Here is a 21672-nt window from a genome sequence, read left to right as displayed (position 1 = left end):
GGTGCCACGACAATTCAATGGGGAAAAGTATTGTCTTTTTAACAAACGGTGCTGGGACAACTGGATACACACATGCAAAATAATCAAGGTGGACCCCAACCTCACACCATAAATAAAAATTAACTTAATATGGACCAATGACCTAAATGTAAGTGCTAGCACTATGAATCTCTTAGAAAAAATATAGGATTAAATTTTCATGAGCTTGGGTTAGGCAAAGTGTCAAAAATCAAAACAGATAAATTAGCTTTCATTAAAATGAAAAAATTTTGTGCTTCAGATGATACCATAAAGACAGTGAAAAGACAGCCCAGGACATGAGACAAAATATTCTCAAATCAATATCTGACTAGTAGAGAGGATACATAAAGAATATTAAAACTCAACAATAAAAAGACAAACAATCCAATCAAAAATGAGCAAAGAATCTACATACACATTTCTTCAAAGAAGATCTACAAATGGCTAACAAAGCACATGAGAAGATGTTCAACATCATTAGCCATCAGAGAAATGCGAATTGAAACCACAATGAAATACCACTTCATACCTACTGGGATGCTTCTAATCAAAACAACAGTGTTGATGAGGATGGAGAGAAACTGGAATGCTTATATTGTGCTGGTGGGAATGTAAAATGATGCAGCCTTTTTGGAAAACTAAGCCATTCCTCAAAACATTGAGTTACCATATGACCCCAAAATTCTGCTCTTAGGTATATACCCGAGAGAATTGAAAATGTATGTTTTCACAAGAACTCGTACATGAATAATCATAGCTGCATTATTCAAAATGGCCAGAAAAGTGGAAACAACCCAAATGTCCATCAATTGATAAATTCATAAAATGTCACAGAGCCATACAAGGAAATGCTACTCGACCATAAAAAAGGAATGAAATACTGATACCCATTACAACATGGATGAACCCTGAACACACTGTGCTAAGTGAAAAAAGCCAGATACAAAGGCTACATATTGTTTGATTCCATTTATATGACATGCCCAGAATAGGCAAATCCACAGAGACAGGAAGTAGATTAGTGGTTGCCAGGGTCTAGGGGGTGGGGGAGAATTGATAGTGATTGCTAATGAGTACAATGAGTTCTTTTTGAGGTGATGGAAACATTCTAAAATTGGTTGTGGGGATGGTTGCACACCTTTTTAAATATATAAAAAAACTATAAAAATATACATAAAAAACATATATAAGAAATATTTAAAAATATTTAAATATATAAAAAAAACCACTACTTGTTAAAAAAGAGAGAGAAAATGCAAAAGAAAAAAAAAAACAAAGGAAGAAGGAGAAGAAGTATCCTTTCTCTTAGCAGCTTCACTGACTACCTACCGTCCACTACACACTGGGGGGGTGGTGGGGTCCCCTACTCATTGAACTTCTTTACCAGAACTCCTGTAACACACAGGATCAGAGTAGTTTCTTTGCAGGTCCATCCACCCCAAATGAGTATGAGCATCTGGGCCAAGGCCTGTGTCTAACTCATTTTGAATCCTGGCATCCAGGACAGTGCTTAGCACCTCGTGTATAATCTGTATAAATGTGTGTTAAATGAATATCTCTAGCATGCCCCTAACATTACCCATCACTTTTCATACCATCACTTCTTCTAAAATAAAAAAAAATCAAAAAGATCACACACACACACAACGTCTGTTATTTTAAAATTTTCTTTCATCAGGGGTGCTTGAGTGGCTCAGTCGGTTAAACATGCAACTCTTGACTTCAGCTCAGTTCCTGATCTCACAGTTGGTGAGATTGAGCCCCATGTTGGGCTCCATGCTGACAGCACGGAGCCTGTTTGGGATTCTCTCTCTCTCCCTCTCTCTCTCTCTCTCTCTCTGCCTTTTCCCACTCACACATGCTCTCTATCACTCTCTCCAAATAAATAGACTTTAAAAAAATAAAAAAAATTCTCTTTCATCTAATATTTTTTAAACTGGATGATCAATTAGAGTGCTATCCCTCTATGGCTAGAGGGACATATGGTTTCAAAATTTAAAAGTTAACCATCAATAAAATAACCAAGGTATGTGGGGAAAAAGGTAGGAACACTTATCTAAAAATAGAATATTCAGTCCCCAAACAGCAAACTCTACATTTCAGATAGCTTGACAAAAATTTGTCCTACTCTATGAGACAGAAGACTTCAAGAGGTGAGAAACCAATATAAACCAATATAAAGGGTGATTAAACTCAGCCTTTGAAAACTCCTTGGCCTTCAACAGTAACAACAACAATAATGCAATAATATGATGCAAGTAATAACAGCTAACATGTATTGAGCACTTACTGTGTGCTAGGTGGGGCACTGTTTTCTGCTTTCTACGTATTAACTCAATTACAACAACATGATGCATGAAGTACAGTTACCTTCCTTTTACAGAGAGACTCACAACTTCCCCGAGGCCATGCAAGTGGTGTACATGGCTGAGCCGAACTAGACCCAGGGAGTCCATTTCGATTGTCCATGCTTCCCACTATACTACATTCAGGACTTCAGTCCCTTGACTGGACCCAGGAAAGTGATTTGTTTGATTCTGGGTTTACAGACTGGTTGATGTAGGCAACAGAAAAGACCTCAGGGAAAAAAATAAAATAAAATAAAATAAAATAAAACAAAACATGAATATTCAGGACCTGAAATCCATGTGTAAATATCTGACAGCTGAATATCTATTATATTATATATTCCTTATATATCAGGTGGGACATATCTGAATAGACAATGTGGTCAGTCCAAACTTGTAAAACCTTGCCCCACCCCACTCGGAAGACCGGTTTCCTCTGAGCTTTCAGCCACAGTCAGCTTGGAGAGTAGGGCAGCTCTACCTCAGCCCCTATTGTTGAACTTGGTGTCTCATCTGTTTCCTTCCTGTACCTCATGACTATTTACAATGATTTATTAATTCACCCACCTGCTGATCTTATCAGACCCTCCCATCAGAATTTAAATTCCATAAGGGCAGTGACCATGTCCATTTTTTGTCCTGCTGTTGGTTGAATGGGTAGTAAGTGTACTGAGGTGACAATCTGGTGCATCAGTGACTGGCTGGCTGACCACACTAGGCAGCAGCCACTCCAGGCAGGGGCGTACCTTGTTCACCTTTATGCTCTCAGTTCCTAGCTTGGTTCACGGCACATAAGAGCTTAATACATCTCAGAGGAACTTGTTCCTTAATGAACTGCTGTCAATCTAGTGGGCAGTCTCTATTGGTGTGCCTCAGAGCTTGCTCTTTCTTGAGCCTCTCTGCCCAACTTCTAGATCCAAGGGTGAAGGTCCAAGGACATGCTGATGAAGCCTGGGAATGCCCCGAAGCTGGGAGGAGCCACAGTGGACAAGGAGAGGACCTAAGAGAGCATGAACTGTGGTTAGACCCAAAGCCCAAGAAACAAAACAAAAAAATCAAGAAGCCCTACATCAATCATGGGGTGGGGAGTTGGGGACAGGAATAGCACCTATGAGGGCCACGTGTCCAGTGAGCTCATGTCACCGCAATCTCTGGTGTTGCAGAAAAGCTGGGATGCTCCTGAGCTATATCTCATTCTTTTAGGGAAAAGACTCCTTCCTCTTGTGTATGTGTCTGTTGTCCCCCTGGGCCCTGTGGGTCCCTAAGCCTGAGAGAGGAAGTCATTTTTATCAGGCAGCCCTAAATATTCTCTCTCCTTTCTTGGGCCACCTTCAAAATCTGGCTTTTTGTCTTCCAACTTCCAAAGGCCTGTTAAATAGGAGTGTCTGTACGCTCTTGATTACAGTTTCTTTGTATCTTTGCTATTTTTCCTGCACTTTTATTAATTAATTCCAGGTTGGATTTGCACATCCCCTTTCCCTGGGTCTGTCGGGTCTTTTGTGATATTATGTTTTGGGAGCTTTTGCTGAGTTGTCAGACCCTTGAAACTGCTTATTCACATATCCTGTCATATGTCTTCAGATGCCTTTTTTTAACCTTGAGGGCCTTCCTTTATGTTGCTAAAATCAAGAGGACTTTAGGGTGTCTGTATGTAAATACTAAAATATCAGTCAATGATTTTTGAAGCTAATGTGATTGTTCTGTTATTTGAAGCACAGTTCGATTCCTTCTGTTGAATGTACTACCATAATTTATTGTTTACTAGCAGGACACCTTCTGCCCTTTTATTTTTTCCTATCTACTCAGTTGTATTTATTGACTTATAATGAGAAAGGTTTATACAGTGAAGGACTTAGACATCAGAAGAAGAAACTCTCAGATTTTTAATTGACAGGGTGCTGTTCCTGGAGGAACAGATAGGTTTGTTGGAAAATTAAGACCAAGAGTTTTTTCTTTAAGAGTTATTTAGATTTTTTTAAAAATTTATTCATTCATTCATTCATTCATTTTTGAGAGAGAGAGAGAGGCAGAGAGAGAGCAGGGGAGGGGCAGAGAGAAAGGGACAGAAAGAATCCCAGTCAGGCTCCACACTGTCAGCACAGAACCCGATTCGGGGCTCAAACTCATGGACCATGAGATTATGACCTAAGCTGAAACCAAGAGTCAACGCTTAACCGACTGAGCCACCCTAGGGTCCTCCAGGCACCCCTAGAGTCATGTAAATTGTTAAAAGAGGACATTTGTGTTACTTTTGTTTACCAAAGTGAAGTCTGTTGAAGGTATCACAAAACCTCATGCTTTCAGGAAATCACAGGAGTAATTATTCACTGCCAAAACAGAGCCTCCACATGCTTACATGCTAAATAGATGGGCAAGTACACCAGGTGCTCCATTAGGTTTCTTTCACAGTGTTCTCCTTGTCAGACCGGGACATTATGATGAGAACCAGAACCCAGAGGTTTGTACCAGGAGTTGGGAACACACTTGTGTTCATGCCACGTCTAGAAATAAGTCCTAGATGATGTTTAGGTTCAGCATGAATAAACAGTATTTTGGAAAGTAAACAGGCCAGGAGCCAGAATAATAAGAGAGTAGGAATGAAAAGAAGGATGTGTGGGTAAGTGTGCTCTCTTTTCTCATCACATAAAGTCAAAAACCTGGATGTTGTCATGAGGGGCAAAAGATGTTTCCTGAAAGTGACCCGACTCACATTTTACTCATACCTTTCAAGCAAATAATTTAGAAAATCTTGAGAATCCAAACATTCTTTTATTGGCTACAAGAAAAGAATCGGGAAAAGCTTGTAGGACTTTTAGGTAGCTATTACTTGATTAGCATAAAATGATTATAAATATATCAGAACATTTTTTATCCATGCATGATGGATATTCTTTATGCCAGCCAAGAAAGCTACAGTTTAATCACGGAACTCAATCCTTTGTTCCTAAAGATTTTCTGCTAACTATAATTAAACCAAGGAACATCTGAAGGATAATGGGTTTACATATGGAGTATACTAAACATTGTTTCAAAATCAATTATCCTGGTGGGTTTTATTTATAGAGCTTCCAAACAGATTTAGGTAACACTCCCCCCAAATGTTGACTGTGCATTCTTGTTTTACTGTGAAAACCCAGCAGGGAGGCAAGGGGTCCAGTGATCTGATTTCTAGGGCCGGTGTTAAGATTCTGATGAGGACAAGGATGGGCTGAGGCACATTCTAGTTGGTAAAGGTCACCTCTTCCTTCCTTCCTTCCTTCCTTCCTTCCTTCCTTCCTTCCTTCTGTCTTCCCTTCCTCCCTCCCTCTTCCTTTCTCTCTTTCTTTCAATCTTCATTGCCTATTTTACCCATTCCCCCATTTGGGAACCATTGGTTTGTTCTCTATAATTAAGAATCTATTTTTTGGTTTCTCTCTCTCTCTTTTTTCTTTTACTCATTTGTTTCTTAAATTCCACATATAAGATATGGTATTTGTCTTTCTCTGACTTATTTCATTTAGCATTATCCTCTCTAGCTCTATCCATGTTGTTGTAAATGGCAAAATTTCATGCTTTTTTATGGCTGAATAATATTCCATGGTATATATACGCACCACATCTTCTTTACCCATTCATCTATTGATAGACACTTGGGCCGCTTCCATAGTCTAGCTATTGTAGATAATGCTGCAATAAACATATGTGTCAATAAACGCATGTGTCACTTTGAATTACTGTTTTTGTGTTTTTTGGGTAAATACCCAGTAATGTGATTACTGGATTGTAGGGTAGTTCTATTTTTAATTTTTTGAGGAATCTCCAAATTGTTTTCCACAGTGGGTATGCCAGTTTGCCTTCCCACCAATGGCGCACGATGGTTCCTTTTTCCCCACATCCTCGCCAACACTTGTTGTTTGGTAAAAGTTACTTCTGACATAAGAGTGGATCTGCCATGTTTTGCCTCAAACCTGAGACCACAAAATATGAACTGTCATGTAGAAATGTCGAGTGTTTCTTCCCGTCACCTACGACTTTGGCTTAGAGAGGAGCCATGACTGAACACTATGTCCTCCTTCTGATCACAATTCTCCCTCTACTCAGCACCAGATACAAGGGAACCAGAGTTATGTCAGGAGACAGGAATGAGCCAGGAAGAATGGAGCTGTGGGTGAGGTGAGATTATATTACTGAACCCTGTGTTGAGAGTCCCCATTTTTGCTATCACCACTAACACATCAGGATTCCTTCCTATAGCTGCACCCTCACTGACCATCTGGTCCCTAGAGCTCTGGACGCCTGGGCAACACCGTGGGGGTTCCTGGAGGATGCCAATGATGATGTGGAGCCAGCTTGTCAGTTCTAGTCCCGCCTTCCCATTCGACTCCCAGCAAGGTAGCACAATGCTTCACCACTCCATCTGCCATCGGCCTTTTCCTATGCTGATGGGGAGATCTCTGGGTGTGGTACAGTCAGCACGTCTTCCTGGGGGTGCTCAGCAGTCACCGGCCCCTCACCGCCTCCCCCGCAGCCTCACCGCCTATCCAGCATGCTCTCACTCTCAGCCAGGGCTGCAGAGCCCTGCAGCTAGAGGGTGGACCCACAACATCTTCAGCTTTTGGCGACTGCCTGAAGCACCCATCCTCTGAGCCTATTCTCCAGAAGTAGCACCCTGTCAACAATGTTTACTGTTCACTCCCCAGATGTCAAGCTCAGTCACCCATCTGCCTAGCAGCTGGGGAAAGAGTTCTCGTGATCGTTGGAAGGCTCTGCTTTCCCAGGGGAGTGAGGGCACGTGCGGTTTACTTTGCCAGGGCCGAGCTTCTGTCAGTGTGTGAGTATGAGCAGGTTTAACGTAGACAGCAATTCCCCCAGGATTAGCCTGGTGCAGACATACAGCTCAGCACACAGTGGCTGTTCTCACACTGCTATTACAGATACGCACCTAAAGAGACTTTTTTTTTTCTTTTTAATTTCAGAGAGAGAAAGAGTGTGCGTGCGTGAGGGAGAGGAGTGGAGGGAGAGAAAGAGAATCCCAAGCAGGCTCCATGCTTAGCACAGAGCCTGATGCAGGGCTCGATCACGACCTGACCCGAAATCAAGAGTCAGAGGGTAAGATGACTGAGCCCCTAAAGTGGGACCTGCTTGTTGAGGGTTAATTCATCAACTGCACCAAGGGACAAGGAGAAGGCACAGCAGCTGCTACCTTTCCTCTTTTACAGACAAAACACCCATAAGGAAGTCAAAGCCCCGCTAACAAAGTCAATAGCAGATGTTCCAAATGTCCTGCGGGGTCACAATTTGTATCTGCCACCTCATCCAATGTTGACATAAGCGACCAGTGAAGGTGGTGGTGTGATTTATGAAGCTGGACGGATGGAAGCAGGAGGAGTCTGAATCAGAATGTAGCACTGTCTGCAAAAGTGTCAGCTAAAGCAGCTCTAAAGCAGTATAGACTCTTTGGAGTTAATGTGCTGAAACTGACTCCAGCCACCAAATGTCCCAAACACAGTCTGGTACTCAAGCTTGGGAACTTCAGCCACAGTGCAGAACGCTGTCATTGTTTGCAGCTCTCGGTCCCTCCCCACCAGCTGCTGTATCTGTCAGGGTGGCAGGGTCCGCCGGAACACTGCCCGCTTGGAACCGTATGTGCTATTTCTGTGCACAGGATGTGAGGAAGTACTGGGCCAGGATATGAATCAGATTCCTATAAAGTGTTAAAAAGAACTGGTCTTCAAAGCATCCTGAAAGCATCACCCCACGCTACACTACTATAAAGAATCTGTAGTCTGAAAGACACTTGTAATTGCTCAGCAAAGAAGAAACCCTGAAGAATGCGGGTGATCAGAATTGGCCAAGTGGTAAATGCAGTAAAACATGGATGGCTCAGAAAAGCTGCGGGACACGGGTTTGCTTTATTTTCGTTTTAAAACAAAACATTTCATCTGCAGAGCAACTTTTATGGTGCCAAAGGAGTGGTCCTAAACTGGCTCTTAAAAAAAAAAAATCTATTGGCATTGAGGCACAAAGGTACAAAAATGATGTCTATCTGTGGCACTATTTATAACAGTGAAAGATTATTAGCCATCACAAGATCCACAAATTGGTTAAATACACCATGTTATGTCCCTTTGATGGAAACGAAACAGCTGTTAAGAGGAATAAAGTAATTTGGACATACTGGCATGGAATGATGTTTGTGAAAGACCATTACGGCAAAAAATCAGGTGGTAGAAAATGTGCTTGGAAATCACATTTCTGTTAAAACTAATATGTTCGTATATGCACAGGAAAAAGTCTCTAAGGAGCTGGAGAACACCAGTAACAATGGTCAATTGTGGCAGATTTTGTATGTCCCTATTCATTGCTTGAATCCTTTATAACAAACATTACCTTTATGACAGAAAATATAACTAACAGACATTTATGAGAAAAGAATAGTATTATGCTGGGTTTTTCTATAAGCAAGGTACTTGGAGGCCTCAGGGAGGCCTAATTGCCCACGGAGTCCCTGACCGAATGGGTGAAGGCCCAGTAAAGCGGTCCTGAGCTCTCTGAGAGTCCGTGGAGGCTGCAAAGTCAGCATTCCTGAAATGCCATGAGAAAGGAGGGCTTGCAGACCTTGGGAGCCTTTCTTTACCCATCTTGGGACCTTGCTTTCTAGCTCCTGGGAGTGTCCCCGCAGCCTACGTAGCTGTACTTCTGCTTCATTAGGGCGGGGGGAGTCCACTGCCTAGCCAGAACCCTGGGCCATGACCCCAGACAGGTCACCGCTCAACCCTGGCACTTCTAAACACAGTTTTACTGACTTGCTATTCAAGGAGTTGTGAAGACTTATCAGGGACAAGTGGAAGCAGCAATTCATCTGCTCTGTCTTTTCCCTCCTAGCAAAGCCTTGAAGGACTAGACTTTGTTTCAAGGGCCAGGGGCACCTGACCTGCCTCTGTGACTGCGGGAATCCAACCTAGCACCCTCCCGGCCAGGCATCTCCTCACTGTGAGCAAGCTATGTCCTCGGGGTCGCCCCTGATGGCCCCTTCTCCAGGAGGGCGGGGGAGAGAGCAGGCCCATCTGTTTAACCACAGTGCACAGGGCTAGACAAGGTTAGGGCTTAGCCTTGTTTTCAGGTGGCTGAAGAAGCCCAAATTCACCATCCTTAACAAGCATTTTCTACTCTCTCTTCATCTCTGAACACCTTCTAGTCTCTCCTTCCCCACTGCAGGCCTCCCTTAGGTAGTTCCTACTCACCCTCCAGGTCTTGGCTCAAATGTCACTTCCATGGGGCATCTTTCCCAACACCCCAAGGCCAGGCCAGGTCCCCTTCCACCCTCTACACGAGGCCCTCATCTCAGAGCACTTATCCCAGTTCTCTCTCTCTCTCTCTCTCTTTCTTTCTTTTTTTTTTTTTTAAGTTTATTTATTTATTTTGAGATAGAGAGAGAGAGTACAAGCAGAGGAGGGGCAAAGAGAGAGGGGGACAAAGGATCTGAAAGGGGATCTACACTAACAGCAGTGAGCCCGGTGAGGGGCTCGAACTCACGAACTGAGAGATCATGACCTGAGCCGAAGTCAGACACTTAACTGACTGAGCCACCCTGTCACCCCTCAGGTCTCATTTTCTGTTTCCCTATGACGACTCGATTTACATCTGTCTTCCTCATTAGAACATTAGCTCCTTGAGGGCAGAAACTAACCATACCTGTTTTTGCTGCATCCCCAGCATGCAGCACAGTGTCTGGCTCCACAGATACCAATAAGGGCTGACTCATCACAGGGGTGCCACAGAGGCCACGGGCCATGTGCCAACAGGGAAGGGAGGACGAGCAGGGGAAGGGCTTCTCTCCCTGGCCGTGACTACCTACCTCCTTTATTCCCATGTCTAAGGGAATGGTTAGTAGTGATATGCATGTCCCCTCTGAGAAGATTTACACGAGGTAGGCACTAGTGGCAAATGGCAGTGTTTAAAGGAACGAAGAGATTACCAGAAAGTTTTTCAGTTGAAATGAGAACCTTTGATGCCATGCATCCTGGTGGCTTCTCAGAGCCCTACAGCTCTGGACACCTGGGCTTCCCAGGGCTGCTGGAGGCATCCTGGTTGGGGGGGGGGGTGGGGTGGGGTGGACAGAATCCGACAGAAACAGAAACCCTCCCCTGGCATGATAGCAAGCCTCAGCAGCAGCAGAGGAGGGTTGGGACAGGGGTGGGCACTGACCGCGGCTGATGCGTTGCTTCTCCCCAGACAGGATGCCGGGACTGTCGATGATGCTGATGCTCTTCAGGACCTGATTGGGCAGCTGGGAGCACATGAATCTGGAAGAAAGGGATCAAAGGTGGGATCAGGAACTACATATCTCTGAGCTCTGAAGAGTTCCTTGGCCTCTCAAGGTTACCAACATGGTCTGTACAGCGGGAACTTGCAGGGCATTGACAGCACCTCCACTGGGGCCATGGGGACGGGATGCCGGACCCTTGGGCAGGTGTAGGAAGGTGCCTTTGGTACCTGCTGCCACCAGCCACCAGATCCTTAACTGTTAATTTTGATTTGAGCTGACATTTGCTGAACACTTAGATGTTTACAAACATCGTCTCATTTGTTCCTCACAGGAACCCCTTGAGGAAGAAATTCCTGTTACCATCAGAGAAGGTAAGTAACTTACTCAGCATCACTCAGGGCTGGGCCTTAAGCCTAGGTTAGCTTGACCCAAGCCCGTCAGCCTCGCCTGCCCCTTCTCCAGGCTGCTCCTTGGCCAAACATCCCGGGCTTCTCCTCCCCGGGGAATCTCATGACTCCTCCAGGGTCACTGCCCACTGTCCAAGCTCCCTGCCCGGCTGCTGCCCACTCCCTACTGGGACAGTAGAAGTACCAGTGGCCTGGGGGCTCAGCATCCAGGCCGGTGCCCATATGGCTTCAGGCCCAGCACAGGGCAAGCACCTGTGGGCAATACCCCAAATCCTCCAGGTGCTTTGGAAACCAAGGGATACCCTAAGAGTGGACAGAGTGGCAGGGGCGGGGAAGAGTCCTGGCCAAGCATCTCAAGCCTCTTTCCTTGGCCCTCACTTGCCTGTCACCGTCTCTTGCTTCTCATCCCGATCCTCCTGCTGTCAGCTGCCCTGGTTTCGGCCTCACGGAAGCAGAGGGGAGTGGAAGAAAAATATGGCCTGTGGGTCAGCAGACTGGGTGCAGGCTCAGCTCAGGCTTTGTCAGAAATTTGCTGTGGGATCCTGGACAAGGGCTTCCCAGCTCTGGGCCTGTGTCCTTATGTATAAATGGAGACACTTGGACAGGGACTGGTGAGGTCCTTTTTAGCTGTAATACTGAGTAACTCTAGAGTAGCAGAAGGAAACACTTTGATACTTTTTCACCCAGGCAGCAGGGCTCAAGGTGGCTCTCTGGTAGGCACTGTGTCTGTTCTAAGGCACACACTGCAGATAGAGTGCCTCCCCTTTTCCTGTATTGTAAATGGCTAACTTCTGGATCTGTGGGCAGAAAGCTGGAAAATCCTCTGTGAAAGCTCAATTCTTCCATTCAGGGGAACTGGTGGGATCACTCAGAAAGTAAATATGCTGGGAATGCAGGACAGGGATGCCATGCTGGCCTTCACAGTGCACACGTGGCCGGCACAGCCCCACGGGGAGGGTGGGGGCGCAGCCGCATGGCGAGGGGTGGGCAGTCCTGAGCAAGAGGTACAATTACTGACATTTCAAATCAGCTTGTTTTGAAGGTGCTCAGGACAAGTTTCCTACACATTCTTTCCTACCTTTTCAAGTCAGCCCAGGAAAATGTAGGAAAAGATACTATCATCATTTTGCAGCTGGAAAAATTGAAGCACAAAGGAGTTATGACATCTTGAGGTCATATCGTTAATGCATGGCTGGCTGGAGACCACAGACTAATATTTCTGATGTCAGCTGAGTAGAACTGAATCCATAAAGTTAAAAAGCTCACAACGTTAAAAATCAAGGGCCAAGTTAATTTAAGAAAAGCCCCTCATTTCTGATTTTCTCCTGCCCATCGTGCATCCTCCAGACCTGTAAGGAAACCCCACTGCCCAACACTGGGAGAGCAGACCCATGAGAATAAAGTACACAGAGATCATGAAGCATTCATTCTTTGTAAGTTCACAAAGAAAAAAAAAGTAAACCACCGCATGTAATGCTCTAGAATCGAGGTAGGAACAGAGTTCTGAGCACATCCGCGGTAGACCGCGTTTCTTGTCAGTAACGATTCAGTCTCTTACCACAGTCCCATCCTTTTTATTAGATGGCTTGAGGTATTTGACAGTGCCGAAGAATCGCACATATGCGAAACTATTTTACGTAAAGTATTCCTGTGAGAGGCTGACCTTTCTCCAAAACCACAAGCTCACACTCAATATCAATTTTTCCAAAACACAAAACCCCTAGATTCTAGTGTGAAGGTAACAGAGGGATTCAAAATTTATAAACTGTCCACTCCCTCTCTGCAAAGTGACAAACTTTCGATAACTCCCCTGCCTCCTGACTCAACAGCAGAGACAAAATCTGTGAGCCACAAACCAAGATGTGGTCAGATGTGGTGACATTACCACACAATAAACAAGACAGCAGGCTGAGTGGCCCACAGGGGTAATTGCAGAAAAAGGGAGGAGGGGGAAGAGGAGGGAGGAAGGAGAGGGGCAGGGGAGAGGGGGGAGAAGATGGGGGGTGGGGGGAGAGGAGCAGGGAGTTCTCCAGGAGCATCCTGAGAGGGCATGGTTGGGTTTATGTGTGTAAAAGCAGACTACACTCCATGAAAGAAAGCAAGGAAGCCTCGTGGGGGAGGGGGAGGGACTGGGGTGATGGTGGTGGGGGTGGGGGGCAGGGGTGGGGAGGTAGGGGGGAGCACAGAGCAGAAGTCAGCTTTCAGACCCCCATGTGGGGGCAGGCCTCATACACTGGGGTTGGAACCACACATATTTTCTTAAATAATTATATTGTAACCAGAAAAAACCCTAATGCAACACTGTTACAACAATCTTGTCTAACTTTTCAGCTTTAAGAAAGGAAGGTAAAAGCCAAGGTTATTTACTGGGTGTCTTCTCCTCCGCCCTCCGTCAGGCCTTTCTTGTTTATGTTTGTGTGCTGAAATATTCCCAATCACAGATTTGCTATCCCAAGATGGATTTCCTACCCTTGCCAGAGTGACTAACATAAATGTACCTGTGCCTTGCTTTCTACATTTCACACAAAAGATGCAGACATGTGCTGGCTAAGCCCAGGAGCCTCACAGAAGCCGTTACGGAGTGTTTCCTCATTCACGGCTGACCTGATGCATCTTGTTCTGATAAGAGGAGGGGAGGATGAGCCCAAACCCTGTGCTTGATCCCCATTCCCTGACACTCCCACACCCCAAAGGCTCAGGGGTAGCAGAAAGGGGGCTAGATAAAGGAATAGTCTGGGCTATAAGGTCTTGTTGCCTAGTAAACCAAGGAAGTGAGAGGATCAGAGATTTTTAAGTTGCCTCTAAATGCTAGCATTCCAATTCGATGATCAATATTTAAAAAGAACCAGGCAGTGCCCTAATACTGCTTTTGGTTTCCAAGCAATATAGGGATATCTAGCAGTCACAGTAATAATAAAATGGCACAAACATTTACTGCCCACTCACTATGTATCAGGCAATGCTCTAGATACTTTCTGTAGACACTAACTCATTTAATCCTTGCCACAACCTGAGATGTAGGGGCTGTGCACCGCCATTTATGCAGGAGGAGACTGGGGCACATGCCAAGTCACATGGCCGTAAGGGATGGAACTGGTATCTAACCCACTAGTTTGGACTCAGGCCCAGGTTTTCGACTACTAGGCTGCTACCAGCATTTCGTGCATTTGAGCCACTGCTCTGTGCCTTATCATAGAGGGCGACATTCCAAAACAAGGGAGTGACGTGCTGTAGCCCTGGAACTCCCCACCCGAGGCTCCCTTGTGACTTGCTCTGGGCCCACTGCTGGAGGGCCTGGAAGCAGAAGCCCTTGCTTACTCATGTTGTAAGCTCTAGGTGTCTGAGCAATTCTACCAGCCCGAGAACCCCCAGGTTGTCATCAGGTTCAAATAAATGGATGCTGACAATGGAGAGAGTATCGTGCAGTTTCAAAGCATCTTCTTCAACCGCAGCTCACTCACTGATTAGAGTAAGGCATAGTAAACAGCACACCAGACACGAAAAGACTTTGGCAACCAACTCATGATAATTGTTACATTAAAATATCATAGTTCTTGTTACATGGTCCTATCACAAACAGCTGATATAACCTTCCAGGAAGAATTTCACATCCAGACTATAAAAAGCCCACAGTTACCTCTTAGATTGAATCTTACAGAATTACCACTGTTACAGAATTACTTACATCTTTTACAAGTAAAAGATGGTGGAGTATTGGCAATTTCATGTGGTCCAACCTAAGGATGGAAACTTTTCTAAACCAAGCCTCTCTTTCCTGACTCCCACAGCAGGGAATGCCAGGTGCAATGCATCAGTGCTGGGAAAGTCTGCCTGAGTCCAGGGACAAAGACTGGTTTTCTGGAATGTCAGGACCAGGCCGTACAGGCAGCTGCCAATGAAGAACTACGGTTGATGACCTGGCAGCTATCACAAATCTTGAGGTTAAAGATTAATGGGAAGTGCTTCAGGGGGACTATTATGGATAAGCATGCCATAAAACAAAGAAGTAAACAAACAAAGCCAGTTAATCACTCAGATTAAAAAAAAAACAAACAAATTTGCTGGTGATTCTTGGCAAAAGTCTATTTTCCTTAATCTCTGAGGCTAAATTAGCTGACAGAGCCAGCTTGTATCTGGACTGATGCTGTATACTTGAACTACATCTGTTAAAAAAAACTCCCAGTGGGACTAAGTGACTATGTAACATTCATATATTTAAAAAACAAAACAAAACAAAACAAAAACCTCCACTGCTAAAGTCTCATTTAATTACAGAGAGGCAAAAAATACAATATAAGTCCAAAATTACACATAAGTATTCTATTATTGCTAAATCATCATGCAAATGTGAGATAGTGGGGTTTTTGTTTTTATCACCACCATCATCAGGACTGGCTAAATGGACGGGAGCACGGAAGTACCCTTCAGATTCCTTTAGCTCAAAATCCCTAGGGCCACTGATAAAAGTTACTTTTCAAAAGGAAACAGAGGCAATGAGGAAGTAAATGAGATTAAGAATTTCTTCTGTGGATAACTACAATTATTTTTTTAAGTTTATTTATTTTGAGAAAGAGAGAGCATGAGCAGGGAAAGAGCAGAGAGAGAGAGAGAGAGAGACAGAGACAGAGACAGAGAGACTCCGAAGCAGGCTCTGTGCTATCAGCACAGAGCCCTATGTGGGGCTTGATCTGGGATTATGACCTGAGCCGAAACCAACAATTGGACACTTAAACTACTGAGCCACCCAGGCGGCCTGTGGATGATTACAATTTAAAATTAACACTAAACTAGATCCTAAACGAAAAACAATGTCTGCAGCTATCTGGACTAAAAAACAAACAAACAAACAAACAAACAAAAAAACACAACAAAACAAAAAAAAAACCCAAACCACCCTGTTTAGAAAAGTAGATTAACAGAAAAACATAACATCCAATTCAAAAGCAGACTGGTTGGGGGGAAATGTCAGATGCCAAATGTGACTTCTAGAACTGACCAAAATACCCTGGAGCCTCCCAGGACTCGTGCCCTCGGGTGGGGCTGGTTGTCCATCTGCTCCTGTGTGAGCTGGAACTGCCTCCTGATAACAGGCTGTGGAGCCATTCCCACGAATGGAGCAGCTCCACGACAGGCCTGACTGTGGAATCCCTCTCGAAAGTAAGGTAGCGTGGTGGAATTTCAGAATGTTGCATTGAAGTTGTTTTCAGGGGCGCCTTGGGTGGCTCAGTCGGTTGAACGTCCGTCCGACTTGGGCTCAGGTCATGATCTCACAGTTCGTGAGTTCGAGCCCCACATCGGGCTCTGTGCTGACAGCTTGGAGCCTGGAGCCTGCTTCGGATACTGTGTCTCCCCTTCTCTCTGCCCCTCCCCTGCTCACGCTCTCTTTTTTTTTTTAAGTTGTTTCCATAGAACTCTTGTTGTTCTAGACTCAACTCCTTTTACTGTTTGAGTATGGAATTTCTATAATTGGAAGCTGCCTTCTGGGAATTTGTCTTCTTTTCTCAAAAGTGTACGTAGCCCCTCTGTTGCTTTCTTAGAAACCAGCCTTACATGTTGAAATGCAGGCTGCACTGGCTCGCTTAATGCTTTGAGGCTGATGTCACCTTGTGAAGTGCTAACTAACCTCTTTTAAAGATGCCCTTGGGGGCAGATCCTCAAGCCAATGCCCCATAGTGAGAGGGCCAGGGTAATGAGACCTATCCCGTGGGTGATGGTAGTTGCTTGGTGGGTCTAGGGAAAAAATTCTCCCCTGTGGACAACCAATTCCCATTCCTACTAAGTACGGTTATTTTGACCTCGTTCCCAGAAAGTATGCTGTGTAAAAAGAAGTTTGCCTGCCTTTACAGCTAGCCTTGCTGGTGTTCCCATAGGGATGCTGTAATTACATACGTACATTTGAGCGCCCTGTGCTAACTGATTTAAAAAAATGTTTATTTAGTTTGAGGGAGGGAGGGGGAGGAAGAGAGAGAGAGAGAGAGAGAGAGAGAGAGAGAGAGAGAGAGAGAGAATATCCCAAGCAGGCTCTGTGCTAGCAGCACAGAGCCCAGTGTGGGGCTCAATCTCATAAACCCAGAGATCATGACCTGAGTCGAAATCAAGAGTTGGAGGCTTAACAGATTGAGCCACCCAGGTGCCCCAAATTGATTTTTTCTTACATAAGCCTGGGGGAAACAACAGCACTGTTGTGTGGCTATGTCTTAGTCATACTGTTTACTCTTAAGTGCGATGAGGTACATCCCTTACACGTGAGCCTCACATATGCCTGGCCACCAGCATGGCTAGAACAGAAACTTCTTTGCCAGGGCTTCATGAGGTGGAGGGTGGTAGGAGCGAAGAGGAAACTGAATTCTAATCTTGCCTCTGCCTTTTCTTGGGTAAGTCATTTTACTTCTTTGCTTTCAGTTTTCTCATTTGTAAAACAGCCATGGTAGCATTGTTTTATTAACGCAGGAAAAGTAGTGTATACGAAATCATTTATCTCTAATTTGGGACATAGTCATCACCTTTATCATTATGGTTAGTGGTTATATTAGGGACAGCCTTAAAAGTTAGGGAGCAGCAGGCAGTGATTCTCAGTCCAAATGTCATGCCATTCGGCAGTTCGGTGGTCACTAGTTGGGACTCTGGGCCATATGGCCTGAGCTCCAATCCCAGCACTGCCGCATATCAGCTGAGTGACCCTGTGGAAGTTAGATGAACTTCTAGGCATCAATTCTCCCTGTCTACATTGGGGATAATAGCAGCATGCATGTCACAGAGTTATGGTGACGATTTACAGCTAATATACAAGTAAAGTATCATATCTGATACCCGGTAAATGTCATATATTATTTGCTAGTAGTTTTCTATGTATTCTCAATTTAATTAACACTTGATTATATAAGGCATGGATTATTTTCAGCAAGTTTTAAATCTCAGATAATGGACCTTGCCATTCAAAATTTTTTTTTTTTTTAAAAAAAAGTTTATTTATTTTGAGAGTGAGAGAGAGAGAGAGAGAGAGCGAGCGAGCACAAGTTGGCTGGGGGCAAGAGAAATGGAGAGAGAGAATCCCAAGGAGGCTCCACACTGTCAGCACAGAGCCTGATGTGGGGCTTGATCTCATGAACCATGAGATCATGACCTGAGCCAAAATCAAAAGTCAGACCCTTAAATGACTGAGCCATCCAGGCATCCCCCCAAATTTTCTTAAGTGCTTCTTTTCCATACTCTCCATACTCAGATATCTGCTGTAGGTTTAGGACTTGAAAAAAGATAAATTTGTTGGGAAAGCAAATCATCTGCCAAAAGAAAACAAGCCAACAGCCATTCTTCCAGTGTTTTCCTTTGTGAATATGGACTCCATAAAATAGTAATTTGAAAAAAGTGGCAGCTTATTTCTTTTTTAAGCCTTTGTTGGGCAAAAAGAGAGTAAGACTAAAGGCAGTGGGAATGAAACCACAGGATCCCAGGCAATCTTCCATGGAGAAGGACTTTGTGCCCTGCACTTTCCAGGCCTCTGGAAACATCTGGGGCCAGTCTTGAGACAAGAGGCCTGGCTGTAGCCTGCTCTCTGACCAGGATGCCCCGGGAGGCCCTGATTGGGGAGCTTCTTGCCCCACCTCCCCTCAATTGTCTCAGGAGACCCTCTGGTGCTCTCCCACCTGGGTTCTAACCCCTACTTCTCCCCCAGGAGAGGCTCTGGTGGCAACCAAGGCTGTTCTGGAGATGAGGAGGAAGTCCCTCCCAGAGCATCCTACGGGTGGAAAAAATCATCTGGACAGTATTCTGTAAACCACTGTCAGCAGTAAGATGGAATTTCTCTTTGAGCCCATCTACATCATCTGTGCATTTCTATTTATCCCACTGCCATGCTCTGTGGCTGCCATTTGGATGCCTCCTTTAATTTGTGATAAGAGCATAAGAAAGCCAGTAGAGCCCAGTTTTTCCCAGAGGCACCTGGGCTGCCCCTGGCAGAGCCACCTGGGCTTTTTGTGCCTGGGCACAAATTTATCCCCTCGTCCTTGTGAATGGTGCCTCCTGGAGCTGGGTGATGGGTGCCTCAGCCTCTGGGAGGATAGCAGTTGGCTGGAAGCCTTTATTCTTATTTTCTAAACCATCTAAAAAGAAGTATAGTTCAGGACTTTTGTCTGTCAGCTCTTCCTAAAGGGGTTGAGATGACCCCTCCCTGGCTTGGCACCCCCACAAGCCCACTCCCCCAGAGTAACCGGTCTAAGGCAAGAGACTCATAAAAGAGGGGAAGGGAGAGGTGAGGGGTATGGCAGGAGAGAAGAAAGGGAAAAGGTTTAAAAAAAAAAGCTAGGAGTGACAAAGAGAAGGAAGGAGAGGGAGAGAAGAGCAGGTCATGTCCAAGAGCGCACAGCTGCTTCCAGGACACCTGCTTGCCTCCACATCCCTCTGTATCACTGGGAGATCTGGAGAAGGGTACAGGATGGTATAAATAAAGCTCATCTCCAGTTAAGACAGACTCTGAGGTGTCCCATGACTTCACATCTGTAATATCATGAGCAAGTAACAAAATGAACTTTTCGTGTGGTTTTACCTTTATTTCCCCTGCCCTTGCCTTAACGAGTAAGGAAGCAGCTCAGAGTGAGGGAGTGAGAAGCCTAAGGGGCAGCCAGGCAGGCAAGGTGACCTGTCCTGGAATAATCAACAGGCTGAACGTGGGGGTCAGGCGAAACCCAGGGGTCATCTGGGTTAGGTTCTCTGTGCAGGACGCCCCAGCATACCATGCCTGAGAGGTGGCCATGCAGCAACCGCTTAACATTGTCAGTGATGGGGAGATCACTTCCTCACAAGGCAACTGGATCCATTTCTGTGCAGGTGAAACTATTAGAAATTTATTCCTTGTACTGTGCAGCCTTACAATGTCTAATCCTGGGGATTAGCTCTGTCCTCTGAAGCTACCCAGAATGGGTGATAAATGATCATTTTCTATGATAATCTTTCAAATATTTGAATACAATAAGCATATTCTCTATAGCTTCTCTGTTCTAGAAGAGACATGCTCCATTCTGTTTTTGAACCTTTATATGTAATTGGCAAGAATTCAAAGAAAAGGTTTAAACAAAGGTTGACCAAAGATAGCAGTTTGCTGGTCCTTACCGATTCAGGAAAGCATTTCCAAAGCGACTAAGCTTTCGGAAGGGCTTTTTGGGGTCCACGACTAAAGCGTTGCCTGGGGTGCTGCCCTCAGTCTCCCCGTACATCACAGCGATGAAGGAATCGGTGGTGGGCTCTGGGCCAATCCTCATGCCTGGGAAATCTTGCTCCAGTAAGTATCTGGGAGGGAAAAAGAAAAGAAACTTGGCATGTTGTCACAAAGCAAGAGGCCAGGAAGCTTCCTGGGGCTACCAATTTTTAACATAATCATTTAAAGCCCTAGGAATATAGACCCCAAGAAAAGGAGAATGACTGGCATTTTACTCTTTTACTAATGACAAATTTTCAAAGCTTAAAATTGACAACCTAAGTCTCCCCCCACCCCTATAAGAGGCTTTGTAACGGGTCAGACATCTTGTAGACTTCCAGGAGCTTCTGAAAATGTACCTTTCCTTAGCACAGTTCCCGTTTCAGGTTCCATGGGCACCATAGGCACCACCCCAGGGAAGTGTACCCAGCCAGCTCCCGTTGCATCCTGCTAGAGCCTGCTCAGGACCAACTCCGTTTGGGAAGCGTTCCTGTCCTTCCAGTGTGGTGGGCACACCTCTGTGGGCCCAGGGCACCCTGTGCCTGCAGCCATCATAGTGTTTACCAGGGGCACTGGACTTCTTTGTTTGTGGGCCCTTGCAGGCTGGCCCGTGTCTATGGCTAGATGCCTATTCCCAGCACCCAGCACTGCACCTGCCCACAGAGGGCACTCAGTGTAGTGAATGAAATAATGAACCCTCTCCCTCTTTGTCACTAGCAATCAATGTAGCCGTCACATCCCCCCTTGTGCATTTTACAGCTCCCTTGGGTTCCTGGAGGTCATGGCCATGGAAGATGATCTCCAAAGAATTCAGCAGCAACAGAGGCTGCTATGGGCGATGGGGTTGAAGGAGGCAGGGGGCAGGGGTTCAGATTAAATACTGCCAGGGCCATTACTAGCCTTATGTGCGAATTGGAAAAAGATGCTCCTTCCTCCAGGTAGACCCAGCCCTGCACTAGGATTTACAGCTTGGCAAGCTAGCTGGATTCCACCCCCGCCCCCACATGCCCCTCTGCCCAAGTGCCTTCATGTGGCTTAACCTGTACAACTGCACACAGTGGGCCTAGCAAATATCATTGAGGGCTCTTATTTTAGGGGGCTGAGAAGACCAACCCATGTGATACAGGCCAAAGACTGGCTCAGTGATTTGGCTGGGGTTGTGGCAAGGTAGCCAGAAGTAGAGTGGTGGGGAAAGTCTGCTTTCTGTGGGAAATGCTTGAGCCCTAACACAGCTCCCCTCCACCACCAGCACTTCATTCAGCTGAAGCCACTCAGAGCCCTTCCCTGCCTCCCTTGCGACCAAGATTTCCTTTCCACGAGGAAGGAACACACTAAAGAGTAGTTATGGCAGGGAGGTGAGCAAACACTATTCCCTCCTTCCTTTGCAACCAAGAGGAACATGAAGAAAAGAGTATTTTGGAATACATTTCCCTCATTCCCAAGCAACAGGTGGAAATG

At 45.3% G+C, this 21672-nt stretch overlaps 1 protein-coding gene across 1 annotated transcript in view; it reads right to left on the bottom strand.

Annotated features, from left to right (window-relative positions):
• Nucleotides 1–21672, bottom strand: part of EHD4 (EH domain containing 4) — an 87639-nt gene that overhangs the window by 45712 nt on the left and 20255 nt on the right. The window contains exons 2-3 of the mRNA XM_047862713.1: nucleotides 20130–20306; nucleotides 10557–10654 (exon numbers count right to left, since the gene is read on the bottom strand). Coding sequence (XP_047718669.1) covers nucleotides 10557–10654; nucleotides 20130–20306 — 275 coding nt within the window. The remainder of the gene's footprint in view (nucleotides 1–10556; nucleotides 10655–20129; nucleotides 20307–21672) is intronic.

Source organism: Prionailurus viverrinus, chromosome B3 (assembly GCF_022837055.1).
Source record: "Prionailurus viverrinus isolate Anna chromosome B3, UM_Priviv_1.0, whole genome shotgun sequence".
Lineage (NCBI taxonomy): Eukaryota > Metazoa > Chordata > Mammalia > Carnivora > Felidae > Prionailurus > Prionailurus viverrinus.
Note: the sequence above shows the minus strand (reverse complement) of the source record. Positions and strands in the feature narration are given on the sequence as shown.